The following is a 15,285-nucleotide window of genomic DNA, read 5'->3' as shown; positions in this document are numbered from 1 at the left end:
GTATATTTTGCGACGTTATAATTTTCATTGAAAATGCGTAAAGATCAATTTCACCAACTGTCTATGTATATTATAAACTTTTTAGATAATAAAGTCTACTCTATATCTATTATCGTTTAATTTTTGCCTTGATGGAATTAATAGTAAAGCTTACGACAGTTCAGTTCTGTTTACGGCACGTGTGTTGTTATCATCGAAGAGGAGTTCTTGCCGGTGTTCTGACCTAAATAGATCCTTTCTTATCAAAATTAAGCATGGCTGTACCACGCGTAAAACTGTTTGGTACTGATCTCGAAGTCTCCAGGGTTTGTCTTGGCTGCTGGCAATTCAACAGCAACAAACACTCCATCAACTGGGATGCTCAGCCTATCGAGGTAATCGTTTTGCCCCTCCCCCAAAATCTGCAAATTACTGAAAACAGTCCTAGTCCAATACTATCTGTCAGTCGTTTAACAGCTGACCTACATTGTAGCTAGGAGTGCGACAAAGTTGATCACTGGTGACTGTATAACTCACTATATAATATCTACAAAATAACAACATTTAATGGCTTAAGCTTGTGGAGTCAGGAACCTGGTGACTAACTTACATGTATAAATATCATGTACATTAAACAGTTATTAACTCAACAAATACAAAGTATGTATATTATTTGTGAATATATGATAAGGAAATTGTATACATGGAATCTACAGATGCTCCATCGCTGACAAATACTTTTCTCTATCAAAAACAGAAGCAGACAAATTAGTATTTTTCTTCAGTTACAATTATAGTTGCTTAATTACTTTATACCATGACCACCATTGAAAAGTTTGAGCTTCTAATTTTACTTTAAGATAAAGATGTTAAAAATTGCATCCCGAAAAAATTCTGTGGCAATAATGTGCAAGAAGTACTGATTGTGCATGCACCAAAAGCAAAATAAATAATTTTATATTATTTTTTGTGTTAATTATAGACATATTGTTCAAATGATGAATATATATAACGTTTATGCTTTGTTAGTGATGCAGCATCTTTAAATGAAATTTAAATGAAATACAATTCAATCAAAATATAATTATATTTATATAAATTCCAATGCAACTTCTTATGGCAATTAAAAAATCACTAGACCTACAAGATGGAGAGGGAATGATAAACCTCATGTATTAGACCTTCTTATAACTAACAAGGAAAGCACAATATCATCAATAGAATACCAGAGTCCTCTGGGGAAGAGTGATCATAGCTTAATTCTTACCAGCATTGAATGTAATACAACGATTACTTGTAGAAATATAAGCAAAAAGCAGTACTCGAAGGCAAACTACGAGGAAATTAACAAACAAATTATAGAGACACAAACTGGAACGAGGCAATGGAGGAGCAAAACGAAATCAACGAAAATCGGCAAAATTTCAAGAATATCATTCAGAATATCATTGAAAAACATGTACCAACAAGAACTTTTAAAACTAGCAAGAACAAAAAACACCAGTTTCCAGTAAATGAAAGTACTATCAAAAAAATAAAACTTAAACATCAACTCTCAAGAAAAGTAGTAGAAACATCTGACCCTGAAGTAAAGAAACAATATAACAAAATAAGAAATCAAGTTAAGTCGGAGACAAGGAAGCTACGCAAGGAATTCGAACATTCATTGGCAGCAAGATCTAAACATAACCCTAAACTAATATGGAAATATATAAACTCGAAATTAAAATCAAAGCAGGAAATAATAGACTTATATGAAAATCCTGAAGATAACAAATCTAGAAAGGTTACATCGGATAAGGAAAAAGCAGGCATACTAGCAGAATTCTTCCAAAGTGTATTCGTTCAAGAAGAAAATGGAGACATATACCAAAATTAGCACCTAAAATAATCAACGAAAGCATGAAAACACTTGCGATAACCAGTGAAATGATAACCAATTAAGGTACTTAAAAACCTGAATCTCAACAAGTCACCAGGCCTCGATGAAATGCACCCAGAATTCCTAAAGAAGACTGCCCTGAGTATATCAATTCCATTTGCACAAATCTTCAACCAAACTTTGCGTGAGGGCATTATCCCTGAAGACTGGAAGCTTGCCCGAGTATGTGCCATACATAAAAAAGGAGATAAAAAGGTAGCAGGAAACTACAGGCCAGTTAGTCATACTTGAGTAAAATAAGATCATATAACATTTCGGACCAAATCATCAACTGGATATCAAGTTTTTTAGAAGGGAGAAAACAACAAGTAACAATAAACTCCACAAAATCTGAATGGAAAGAGGTTACATCGGGTATCCCACAAGGGTCAGTCTTGGGACCATTATTATTTGTAATATTCGTAAACGATCTACCAGACATTGTAAAATCTGATATGTATTTTTTTGCTGATGATACAAAAAATTTTAGAATAATTAAAAACATTGAAGACAAATCAATATTACAAGATGATCTGAATACTAAGGGAAGTTGGAGCGCCAAATGGTTATTGAAGATGCACCCAGAGAAATGTAAATATAATGTCAGTTGGTCGAAACACAAAACAAAGAAATGGAACAGAAGCAACCTATCATTTACTTGGAAAGGATTTACAACTCACAGAAAAAGAAAACGATGTTGAAGTAATCATTGACCTGGAATTAACTTTTGAAAATCACATAAGCAAAAAAGTAAACAAAACAAACCAGATTTTTGGACGTTTAAGGAGAACATTTCACTTCATGAACCACAAAACTTTCCTTCCATTATATAAAAGCCTAGTAAGAACACATCTTGATTATGCAAGCTCTGTGTGGTCACCAACTAGAATAAAAGATATCGATAAAATTGAATCTGTACAGAGAAGACCCACAAGAGTCTACCAGGCATGAAAGAACTACCATATCAAGAAAGACTGCAGAAGCTGAAACTAACTACTTTAACATATAGAAGGATTAGAGGAGACATGATTGAACTTTTTAAAATAACAAACAATATTTATGACAAGGAGTCTTGTAAATTCTTAAAACTTTGGAAAGATGTAGGATACAGACGGGGTAGTCGAGGTCACACCAAAATGATCTTCCCACAACAGTTTAAGACCAACAAAAGAGGAAACAGCTTTTCGATCCGAACAGTTAAATGGTGGAATAGTCTAACAGAAGAAATTGTAACAGCTTCAAACATAAACACTTTTAAAAACAGACTTGATCAATTCTTTAGTAAACATGATATTATTTATAACTATAGGGCAACCATGTCATAACTGGAAAATGAACTGTAATGTATTTAACTTTTATCATTAATTTGAGTCCAGTGTAGAGGAACATCATGTGTTCCTGTATTGGGAAACTACTATATTATATTATATATTATATTATAATATGCATGGCATTTTATTGAATTAAATGAATAATATATTTGGTGTAATAACCACTGTCTACTGTCAGCTGTTTGAATATAATTATGAAAAGTACATGTAAGGCTTGCATAGTAATTAGTTACTCACATGTATATATAACAGGTGTATATATAGTTGTTTAGATGTATGCAATTACGGTATATACATGCATGTACATTTACATTGCATACAATTTGTATTTTATTTGGATACAACAAAGTTGATAAATAATTGTGTTAATCTTAAAATTTGTTCTCCTGCATAGAAAAAGTATATTAATGATGAAATCTAAATTCCTCTGCCAGTGAATGATAAATTTTAAAAAGTATTCAAAATAGTTTATTGCACCCTGAAAAAAATCCATTGCACTATATATGCCCTACATGGAATGTCAAGGTAATGATTATGCAGACAATAAAAGCAAATGAATTATTTCATATGTATTTTTGTCTTACCAGGAATCAGATATTATATATACGATTAAACTTTGATTTTTATGATCTGTATGGTAATGATTGTTTATGCTGTAGATCTGTTTCTGTTGGAGCATCTTTATTATATGTTTTACTTAGTACAATATAACATTAATTTAATTTTATACAAGTACAAATCAAAATGGGTCGTCCAGGAATATGACTGTCTTGCCACTATATCAAGTTTGTCTAAAATTCTAAACAATCTGTGAGATTATGTTTATTTTGGTCTCAACATTATTGGCATAGTGGTCAGAAAGATAAACATTTGAGATATGACGTATTGATATCTTGATCAGAAGATAACTAGGTCATGGTCATATCACTTGATTGTTAAGTAACATTGACCTAGAGCACCATGGCCATGGTCTTATTATTTTGTTATTATCCTGTTAAAAGGTCAAGATAAATACTTGTGCATGTGCATGCAGGGAACAGCCTCAGACCTTGTCAAAAAAAAACTTCGGCTTCTTTCATAAAATCTTCAATGCTGATTCAAATTAAACGGGGGTAATTTACATTTTATATTATAGCTATGAGTATGTTATGATACATGTATAAGCATCTTTTTCTGTCATTGTCATTAAATGGGGTCATAATATAGAGTCAACACCATCAATCAAATTAATGCATGTTGTCGTGATACATCTCACTTTGATATATGGGTCAGGGGCCGGCTTGTAGCTGAAGATCAGACTTTTTTTTTTTGTAAAGCATGAACATAGTTAGAATGTTGCTAGACCTTTGAATTTAATAGTATTTAAGAATATGATAGATGCATCTTTCCAAAAGGAGCAATGTTGATTGAAGAAGAGGTTTTTGAAAACAATGCAATGCATATAATAATATGTATAATGATATTTAGAGAGAGCAGTATGAATGCCTTTACTATGGGGAAATTAGAGTTGATATCTCATAACTTACAATAACTTGGTACAATTTTCTTATACAGCAATCCTGTGCTATTGTGGACAAATGCCTGGAGATTGGAGTAAATTTCTTCGATACAGCAGAGGTAATATTGGTTTCTTATAGTTGCTAGTTTGATAAAACTATATTTCGTTTTCATCATGAATAACTACGGTAAGATATTGACTAGTGCTATACAATGTAGTACATTGTATTTTATCAAAGTTTTGCTTTCAAAAAGTTTATTGATGTCAAGATGATCAATTTGCATCTAATGATCACAGATGTTTACCTTTCCAATTAAAGTTATATATAATTATTTTAGCCATTTTTTTTTTATTTACTTCTGATATTATTACATATATAGTATCCGGTATTACCATATTAACAAAATATTTATTTAAATCAATTTTTATTATATCAATCATTAGTATTTCTGATTGTGTTGGTTGCTTATCATATGTATACAGGGCTATGCTGGATCAGAAGAGGTTTTGGGTAAAGCCCTGAAGGGGAAAAGAGACCAAGCTGTTGTTGCTACCAAGTTTGGTTTCAGAGAGGGACCACACACACCTGCTTACAGTCCAGAACAGATCGATGAAGCTATTACCAAAAGTTTACGCAAACTGGAGATGAACTATGTGGACCTTCTACAGGTGATTGTAGAAACGAACACATTCTCATTCATATCAGATTTTAGTATTATAACCATTTATTATGTCTACATAGCTTTTTTAATGAGATGCAGACTACTTTGCTTTGATACAATGCCTATTATCTTTGTTAACTGGTCGATTGAGTGGAATTTATAGGTATGAAAGAAAAAGTTGGTTAAATATAAGTTTTTATTAATAAAGCCATTAGGATATTTAATGGTGGACAATGTGAAGATACTTATCAGATATCTATACAATAGGCAATTGTTTTTGGAATATACACCCTTACAAAATCCCACTGTATTGTAAGTGTCAACAGTACGATAAAAAATGTTTGCACACATTATTTTTCCAAACTTAATATAATGTATAAAAAAGTGAACAATTAGTAATGATACATATGGTTATGCAGATTGACACTGATTTTCCACCTTACATACCACAGGTACATTTCCCTAGTTTCCTTTGCGACTTTGACTTGTGCTTGAAGGAGCTAGACCGACAGATAGCACTTGGAAGAATTCGTCACTATGGTGTTTCAAACTTTGGACCCAAAAATATTAAAGCTTTTGCAGATGCTGGAGCAAAAATGGTTTCAAATCAGGTAATATTTGTTAAATGTTAATTTGAAAATTGTGACTGCTATAGGGCAGAAACAAAAGAGTTTAGTGATCCTTTCAGATTATATTTGAAAAGGCATGTTATGTCATTGTTGAAACTTTTGCAAGAATATCTGGATCTGTGGTATTATGATTTATGCCTCCACCATGCATCACCAAGAGAGGGGGATTGGTTTGTCACTTCTGACACATCTTACATTGTATATTTATGTCCCATTCTGTTCAAAGTGTTTTGAAGCTGATGATTTAGAGAAATAAGAAAAAACATTTATTCGCTAACAGGGGAAAATTTACAGTTATATATATCTCCATGTAATAGATTACTATGTCACATGTTTTATACAGATGGGGTACAACTTGTTGTGGAGGTCGGCTGAGTTTGATGTGATACCAGAATGTAAGAAGAGAGACATTGGAATCCTGGCCTATTCTCCATTACAACAGGGGCTGCTGAGTGGCAGGTTTATGTCACCAGCAGATGTTCCAGAGGGTAGAAAGAGAGGCAAGCTCTTCTCACTAGAAAGGTACATATAACTCTCCTTATTGTAGCCTTGGCCCTTCAGGTAGGGTCTTAGAATTGTACCTGCTGTCCTGTTTGCATGATCATAAAAGGCAACTAAATTTAGAATTTTCTCTTCTTTCTAACTGACTTTCTTCTTCCTATCGTCTCCCTTGACACTGCCTCCCTTTTGACCTTAATTGAATGTTTGCCCTGGTGAGGAATTTGAAGGCTTTTGGTTTTGCCCCCTGGCCGAGACACACTATAGTCTATAATTTGATAATAAAATGTGCTCTTGTGGATGATGTACCTGGGTATTCATGCAGTTTTAAATTAGCCTAGGATTGATTGTATGTTAGTTTTGAATTAAAAAAAAAACAAATTTTATATTTCTCTTTTGTATTTAGCTGTAAGGTGGCCAGACATGGACAACCTGGAGCTGAAAAGGAAGTTTTTGAGGTAATTTTAATTTTGTGTTTGTTTTTGTTCGCATTTTTTCTTGACACAAATGAAATACAATGTTTTTTAATTTAAATTTGAAATATGATTTTCTTAATTTAATTATGGAGCTTCCAATTAATATTCTTTTGTCTAAGCATTTTGTTTTCTTATAAAATTAGCATACTTGTTTCCTCCATTGTAAAAGAGTATTCCTTCTTTGGACATTACAAGAGTTATTTCCCTTTTGACATTGGTATCGATTGTGACATCATTACATTGCGAGTGAATCTCATGTTGTTTCCTGCCGTATACACTTGTAAACATATGACGTCACCATCAATACCTACCCACAAGGGTAGATACCAGTAACTCTTTGATAAACAAAGATGAATATTTAAATATTCAGATTGTGAAACTAATAGTTGTCTGTCACATTCTGTCATTTCTGTTATATTTTGTTTTGCAGGCTTTACCCAAATTGCAGGCGATTTGTAAGCAGGCAGGTGTAAGCATGGCGCAGGCTTCCTTAGCGTGGGTTTTACAGCAGGAGAACTGCCCTGTGGTTATAGTCGGGGCCAGAACTCCAGAACAAATGGTGGAGAATAGCCAAATCATTACATTACCTGATGTAAGTATACATTGATGGATCAGAGCCATTATCAAGTAGATTCTTATAAAAAGTTACAGGCCATTGTGACAGAGTGAGTGGTTATTATTAAGATGTTTTGTCCTATTACCAATAGCCCTCCATTTTTTGGGTAAGAGTTTGAAATCCACATACATGTAGATTAGATGCAAGGTTCTGAGTCTGACCTTAGGTTAGTGCTTTTTGTGCTGGACCTCAGACTTTCCTCCACCTTCTAAACCTACCATGCCTTTAATTTACTCTAACTGTTAATAGTCCATAAAACCAAAAGAACCCAAACTTAACCCAATGACTTCCCATCCCTGAACAGGTGTATTCTGATTAACAAGAGTTATTTCCTTTGATATGGGCAATACAAATTACAATAGGAATATATTCCTCAGTGAACCATTAAAATAAATTAAATACACTCAACTGACCGATTATGAACAGTTATATAATACAGGTATTCAATTATCATTTACAAGTAAGATATAACAATCATCAAGATGCATTTGCATTATTCTCATTGCCACAATTGACACAATTTATTGTTTCTGAACTCTATTTTTTCTGAATTTCGATTAGGCACAAATTTATTTCTTGTACTTTACTTGAACTTAATTACTTTCAGTCCGTTGTCAAGGAGATGAGTGAAGTAACAGATCCTGTTAAACAGAAGATTGGTCGAGTGTTGGATCAATGGGCTCATCCAGATCGCTGTGAATAGATGCTATATACAGGGAATAGATGCTATATACAGGAAAAGTTACATACATGTACCATCTTGTCATCTGTGAATAAAAACACAGAAAACAAAAATTACGAAGGGCTTCAAAAATTTTCTTAATGCCTTAATATATTAGAAAATTTCTTTGTAGCTCCACAAAAAATTATTTAATCAGGATCTTATTTTGATTTTTAAAAAAAATGGAAAAAATGATATTAAAAATTAAAACTATAATTGTAATTTGATGTTCTTTTTTTTCCAAATAAAATGAAGCAATTTAAATAAGAAAAAAAAATCAAATCATTAGGTGAGAAAGTATTTTCTCATATATATCTTATCCTATTCTATCATTAAGAAGATATCTAACCAATTTTGGTATCAAAGGGGTTACATTATAAATCTGAATGGAACCTTTGATGTGATAAATATTAAAAATTAAGCAAAGTGTACAAATACAGCCAAAAAATGAAACAAAATTACAAAGTTGATCTGTTCAATACATCAACTATGTTAACATTATATGAGGTTGTAAGAAAGTTGTTGATTCTTACTGTAAAAAAGTGCTATGTTTGAAGTGCTTTTGTATGCAGCTGATCTCTAATCATGGAAATGATTGTTTCTTCATGATTCAATGTATATGGGAGATGTATCAAGAGCTGTTTCACATGATAATCAGGTTCAACATTTTAACTAGATTCCCTTACAAAATTTTTTTCAAAAATGTTGTATGTAATAATAAATTTAGTTTGAAATGGAAAAGAAAACTCAAACACACATTTTTGTCATATACAGGGTATACATATTGCATGTACATTCTGTATTTCTTATTTTTGGTTATACATGTACTTGGTAATTTGAATGCAAAGGATATTTTTATTTTCACAAGTGATAAGTTTTAATCTTATGCTATATATTATAATATAGTATACTTTTGTTCTGGGACTAAATATTTAGAGGAAATGTACTTTGATCCTAGTCAAACTTTATTGTATCATAGTATATTATCCTGATTTTTGTTTTACAAACAAAACAGCGTTTTGTATTGCTATACAGAGACTAGGGAATGTCTGATTAAATGATTGATTTGTTGAATTTATGTATGGAATTAAAATATAATCAAAATGGAATGTGGTCTGTTTTAATCAATATACATGTATGACATGAACTAAAGGATCTTCTCTGGTGAGATTCAGTCACATATCAACATTAACCAATTTTAAATATTTTTTGTGATTTTCAAAAATTAATTATCTCAATTTGTACCAAGAATTAAATTGGACTTCCTTAGCTAGTAGATATTTTTTACTCAAATTTTAAGAAAAAAAACAATTTGGTGACCGCATTTCTTAAAATTTATAGATGTGAAATTTCACACTTTTTACTTCAATATTTTTACTCAATCACCAGCGTGAAAACATTTTGCTGTAAGTCCTTTTAAGGTTCACTGAGATGAAAATGATAAGTGGAATTATTACCTATTGGTTTTTAATTTTTACATTTTAAAGGTGAAGATAAAGCTATTTGAAACTTTAGCCAGAAATTCTGAAAATAACAAATTTTGTAATGAGACAAAATTGCAAACGTACTGATGACACCCTATTTTTATGATGGAATTAAAACTGTTATTATCGCCCGCCCAACGAAGTTGGCGGGGGATATACAAATGGGTTTCGTCCGTCCGTCCGTCCGTCCGTCCGTCCTTCCGTCCGTACGAATGGTTTCCGGAGCATAACTCTAAAACCAGGAGAGATATTTCCACGAAACTTCATACATACATTGGTCTTATGGTCTAGTAGTGCCTTTTGCTATTTTTAGGTTTTCATTTTTTGCATTTTTTCCGTAACCATGGAAACATTGATGAAAATATCATATTTTTGTACCAGGTTCGTTTCCGGAGCATAACTCTAAAACCAGAAGAGATATTTCCACGAAACTTCATAGACACATTGGTCTTATGGTCTAGTAGTGCCTTTTGCTATTTTAAGGTTTTCACTTTTTGTACTTTTTTCTGTAACCATGGAAACATTGCTGAAAATGGCAGATTTCTGTGTAAGAATCTTTTCCAGAGCACAACTCTAAAACCAGCAGAGATATTTCCATGAAACCTCATAGACACATTGTTCTTATGGTCTAGTAGTGCCTTTTGCTATTTTTAGGTTTTCATTTTTTGCATTTTTTCCGTAACCATGGAAACATTGCTGAAAATATAATATTTTTGTACCAGGTTCATTTCCGCAGCATAACTGGAAAACCGGTTGAGATATATGCACGGAACTCCATAGGCACATTAGTCTTATGGTCTAGTAGTACCTTTTGCTATTTTTAGGTTTTCATTTTTTGCGCTTTTTCCGTTACCATGGAAACATTGCTGAAAATATCATGGTAAATGGTAAATGTTACTTTGCAAAACTCTACCCATCTTTGTGTATATAGTCTAATATAAATGTCAAGGCTGTATACCTGATTCAACAATTGCAGCCCCGCTCTACTTGAATTATACTCCATCTTTCTTTAGCTCAACTTCCTTTTTCCTGTTTTTTTTTCATACACATAAGTCTCCACAATCAAACTTACTTCAGCTTTGATATCTCCATTGGCGGGGGATCTGAATGACTATGTCCTTGTTTTCTTTTGAACTGCCAAATTTTAGAAAAGTTAGTCATCAGAACTTTTGCTGTGAAGCATTGAATCTGTCAAAAATTGTAAAAAAATGAGGTATTTTTATTTTCAAAATTTAGGCGATAGTGGTAACATATACAGCTGTTGTGAACAAAAATAATTGGTCGACTGTGTATAAATATTGGTTTTGTCAATTTGCGAATATTCGTACTTTTCAGCTGCAAAATATTGCTTCAGTTTGTCATGTGTATGCTCAAAACAGTGAAATTCCCGTAAAGTCACAATTTACGTCAAATAAGTATCTTTGATTCATGATACATGTAGCTCAAAATCAAGAGCACCACTATTTTAATTCCATTTTTAATTTTGGTATGAATTCCTATTTTTAAAATCTAAAAAAATGACTTTTCACCACAGCAGATCTTTAAGATATTGTCAGACTTTGCTGAAACTCGTTTGGTTTGTTTCGGTTACCACGGTAACCAGGTTAAGACAAGACAGACGGACTGATTCAAGCACTAACGTAGAAAAAATAATAAAGAAAAAAGTATCAACATTGGTTTGTTTGAATGGTATACACAAACAAATCCTGCTACCTGATTGGAAATATTTCCTCAGCGATTTACTTTTAACTGACGCGAAAATAAATTGTTTTACAGTATCCTCAGATTTTGTCCTTGACATTGAACTGACACCGTCATGATTTGCATTGTTTTCTAACGATTAAGATTATCCATTTGAGTGCTTCCTGACATGTCTGTTTGGATTCCATACCAAGACTTAAAAGCACAATAATTTTATATATTTTTTATTTCTGTTTACCTTTTACTCGTAGTCAGTTGTGTGTCAGTTCGTAATCGTATCTTCAACTATAGAGATCGGCATTTTTAACAAAATTTGAAATTTTTCTCATCTTATCATCATATCAACGCAACTCATCGTTTCATCAACATTGTGCATGAGTTTTCAAATGTGCTTTAGCCAAAACTGTTTTATCCTATGCAACTCTTTTTATCAAATCAACATTTACGATTTGTGTTTTAGTTTTTACTTGCTTTATCCTGGTTTTTTAAGATACAGTTTTGTTTTTATCCTGATATTATTGCCTGTCGTGTAGTTTGGCCCTAAATGACCTTAGTTGTCGATGGGCCATAAAACTCAAACAAACAAAAGTGTCAGTTCTGACTTTACTGATAAGAATATACACAACATGGAAGCTATACTTCGGCTAATGCTAGCCACATTGGTGTTGAGTGCAGGTATGTGTCTCTTCTTATAGATTGATATTTCGTCTCTGTTGACATTCACTTGTATTTATTCGATTACTTGATATTGACTTTGAACGCAAGTGCTTTTGTCAAATTTCGTCTGATAATGTTCTTGCTAAATGAAAAAGGCATACCAAGAATGTAACCTGTACAGTAACATTCCTTTCGCCTTTTATATCCAATTACAAATAGTCTAATATATGCGGGTAGAATTACAGTTGGTGATTAATATATACTGCACATATGGCATTATTAGCGTTGTGAAACTTGTGCGCTTGTGTTTTATTGCATCCATTCAAGATTCATGTTTTTAAATTTGGTTTTTATGAACTAGGGGTACAACCACTACGGAATACCTGTACATGTCCAGACGACAGCAGTGGCCGGGCAGTTGTTGGACAAGATGGATGTCACGTGTGTTATACCGGACCATACGGGGTCAGATGTGTAAACACCAACACTACAGACCAATGCTTGGCAAAAGGTAAGTAAGACCATTTCTGATATTACACTGATAAACCGTGTCATGATTAGGTACAGTATCATGAGTTACTTTATTACACCTCACAATAAATTGAAATGTTAGTTAATTAACATTAGCTGTGTTGCATATTATGCCCTTCCGAAATTGTGGCTTTCCGCTTGCTATCTGACGTTGACGAAGGTTGAAATAATTGATAACGTTATTTATCAATCTGATTAAAATGCAATATCTATATATAAAACGAACTAGCCTTATCAAACTAAAAGTCAACCGATAGAAATGGAATTCATAGCATGGGATGAATAATACCATATATTTAAGTAGTAATGCAGTATTACATGGTTACCGAAATCTTTAAGGACCCACCTACCAGGCGGGTAGTCCTGCGTGCACTTACGGGACAGACGGAAATGCTGTAGGCACTTACATTGGGGATGTCTTCACAGCCCGGGACGGATGCAACACGTGTTTGTGTACGGAACAAGGGTTAGTGTGTACGGGTAAACCTTGCTCTAATGGGGCATTTGGTAAGTACAAATGTTAAGATACATGTACAATGTAGTTATTTCAACTGCTTGTGACAATGTATTACGTCATAACGGTCACTTTGTTGCTTCAATTTTTGAAAAGAAAGAAAAAAAGCATTTTCTAAATGCTTTCTTCAAATCGTTATTAAAATTCTAATTTGAAATTGAAAGAAAGTACCCATTTCAGGGCTAGAATTGTATAAACAGATAAAATGAAATAAGTATGAATGAACTATTTAAATAAACTACTTAAGAAATTCGAATGCGTAACTTTTTATATACTAATCTTGAAATTTTATTCTTCTACAAAAGCTGAACCGCACCAGGACTTGTATGGTCACTGTAGGTACCGTGAAGCAGGTGACAACGTTTGGTACACATTGAACAGCCAATGGCAGGCTGTCGATGGCTGTAACACGTGTGTCTGTGTTGCTGTTGGCAACTATCAAGGGCAATACATCTGTACCAACGGAATCTGCGTACACCCACACCGTAAATTGACTCACATCATTGTTGGCTGACTGTGTTTGTATTTCACCACATAAACATTCATTTTTTATATTTGTAATTGCTACTCTTGCTTTATGGCATGAATTAAACGATTGTGTAGACACAAACGATGACAGAGGATTGATTTTGTTTTTCTATATCACTACTGTTGGAAAAATGGAAATGATTGAACAGCTATGTGTATTTTTCATGTGACATTTACACTGACTTTGATTTTTAAGACTGCAAATTAAACATATTTCAGCATGCAATCATTATTTGACATGCATGAAATTACACAGACTTGGGCACTTGAACACTATCCATGTGAAATCAACATATGGTTCAAATTAGGTGCTGCTATACTGCTCGTTTGTGATGTGACAAATGTAATATTAGATTTCCTCCAATTTTCAAGCTATTCGCATTACTAGCAGTTAATGTGGGGTTAAGCAGAGATCATACCTATTAGATCGACCCGATATTTTCATTTCTATAAACACAGAGTTTATAGTACCCTGTACCCTGTACCCTGTACCCTGTACCCTGTACCCTGTACCCTGTACCCTGTACCCTGTACCCTGTACCCTCTACCCTGTACCCTGTACCCTGTACCCTGTACCCTCTACCCTGTACCCCCTACCCACTACATGAGTTGCTATTACGGACTATCGGCTTGCGCATGCGCGGGTTATGACGCCTTAGATGTTCGAGTGAATTACAATAGATTATGAAGGAATCTTATTACTTGATATAAAAGCAATTTTTCAATTACTTTCATACCAATGGCAGTCGGTAAATTTATTCCGAGTCATACTTGCATACCTTGTACCCTGTACCCTGTACCCTGTACCCTGTACCCTGTACCCTCTACCCTGTACCCCCTACCCACTACATGAGTTGCTATTACGGACTATCGGCTTGCGCATGCGCGGGTTATGACGCCTTAGATGTTCGAGTGAATTACAATAGATTATGAAGGAATCTTATTACTTGATATAAAAGCAATTTTTTCAATTACTTTCATACCAATGGCAGTCGGTAAATATATTCCGAGTCATACTTGCATACCTTGTACCCTGTACCCTGTACCCTGTACCCTGTACCCTGTACCCTGTACCCTGTACCCTGTACCCTGTACCCTCTACCCTGTACCCTGTACCCTGTACCCTGTACCCTCTACCCTCTACCCTGTACCCCCTACCCACTACATGAGTTGCTATTACGGACTATCGGCTTGCGCATGCGCGGGTTATGACGCCTTAGATGTTCGAGTGAATTACAATAGATTATGAAGGAATCTTATTACTTGATATAAAAGCAATTTTTCAATTACTTTCATACCAATGGCAGTCGGTAAATTTATTCCGAGTCATACTTGCATACCTTGTACCCTGTACCCTGTACCCTGTACCCTGTACCCTGTACCCTGTACCCTCTACCCTCTACCCTGTACCCCCTACCCACTACATGAGTTGCTATTACGGACTATCGGCTTGCGCCTGCGCAGGTTAAGACGCCTAAGATGTTCGAGTGAATTACAATAGATTATGATGGAATCTTATTACTTGATATAAAAGCAATT

At 33.8% G+C, this 15,285-nt stretch overlaps 2 protein-coding genes across 2 annotated transcripts; both read left to right on the top strand.

Moving 5' to 3' along the window:
* The first annotated feature begins 171 nt into the window (after positions 1-171).
* LOC138314921 (1-deoxyxylulose-5-phosphate synthase YajO-like) lies at positions 172-9,436 on the top strand. Its single transcript, XM_069255560.1, has 8 exons — positions 172-374; positions 4,786-4,848; positions 5,213-5,398; positions 5,844-6,002; positions 6,364-6,542; positions 6,925-6,976; positions 7,425-7,586; positions 8,218-9,436. Exons 1-8 carry the CDS (start codon positions 255-257, stop codon positions 8,311-8,313), a joined length of 1,017 nt encoding a protein of 338 aa, XP_069111661.1. The 5' UTR covers positions 172-254; the 3' UTR covers positions 8,314-9,436.
* Positions 9,437-10,060: 624 nt separating this feature from the next.
* Positions 10,061-14,171, top strand: LOC138314920 (uncharacterized). The gene is made up of 4 exons (XM_069255559.1): positions 10,061-12,191; positions 12,535-12,684; positions 13,044-13,211; positions 13,524-14,171. Exons 1-4 carry the CDS (start codon positions 12,077-12,079, stop codon positions 13,730-13,732), a joined length of 642 nt encoding a protein of 213 aa, XP_069111660.1. The 5' UTR covers positions 10,061-12,076; the 3' UTR covers positions 13,733-14,171.
* The last annotated feature ends 1,114 nt before the right edge of the window (positions 14,172-15,285 follow it).

The sequence above is a fragment of the Argopecten irradians genome, chromosome 2 (assembly GCF_041381155.1).
Source record: "Argopecten irradians isolate NY chromosome 2, Ai_NY, whole genome shotgun sequence".
NCBI classification, from domain to species: domain Eukaryota; kingdom Metazoa; phylum Mollusca; class Bivalvia; order Pectinida; family Pectinidae; genus Argopecten; species Argopecten irradians.
This window is presented reverse-complemented; position numbering and strand designations above follow the sequence as displayed.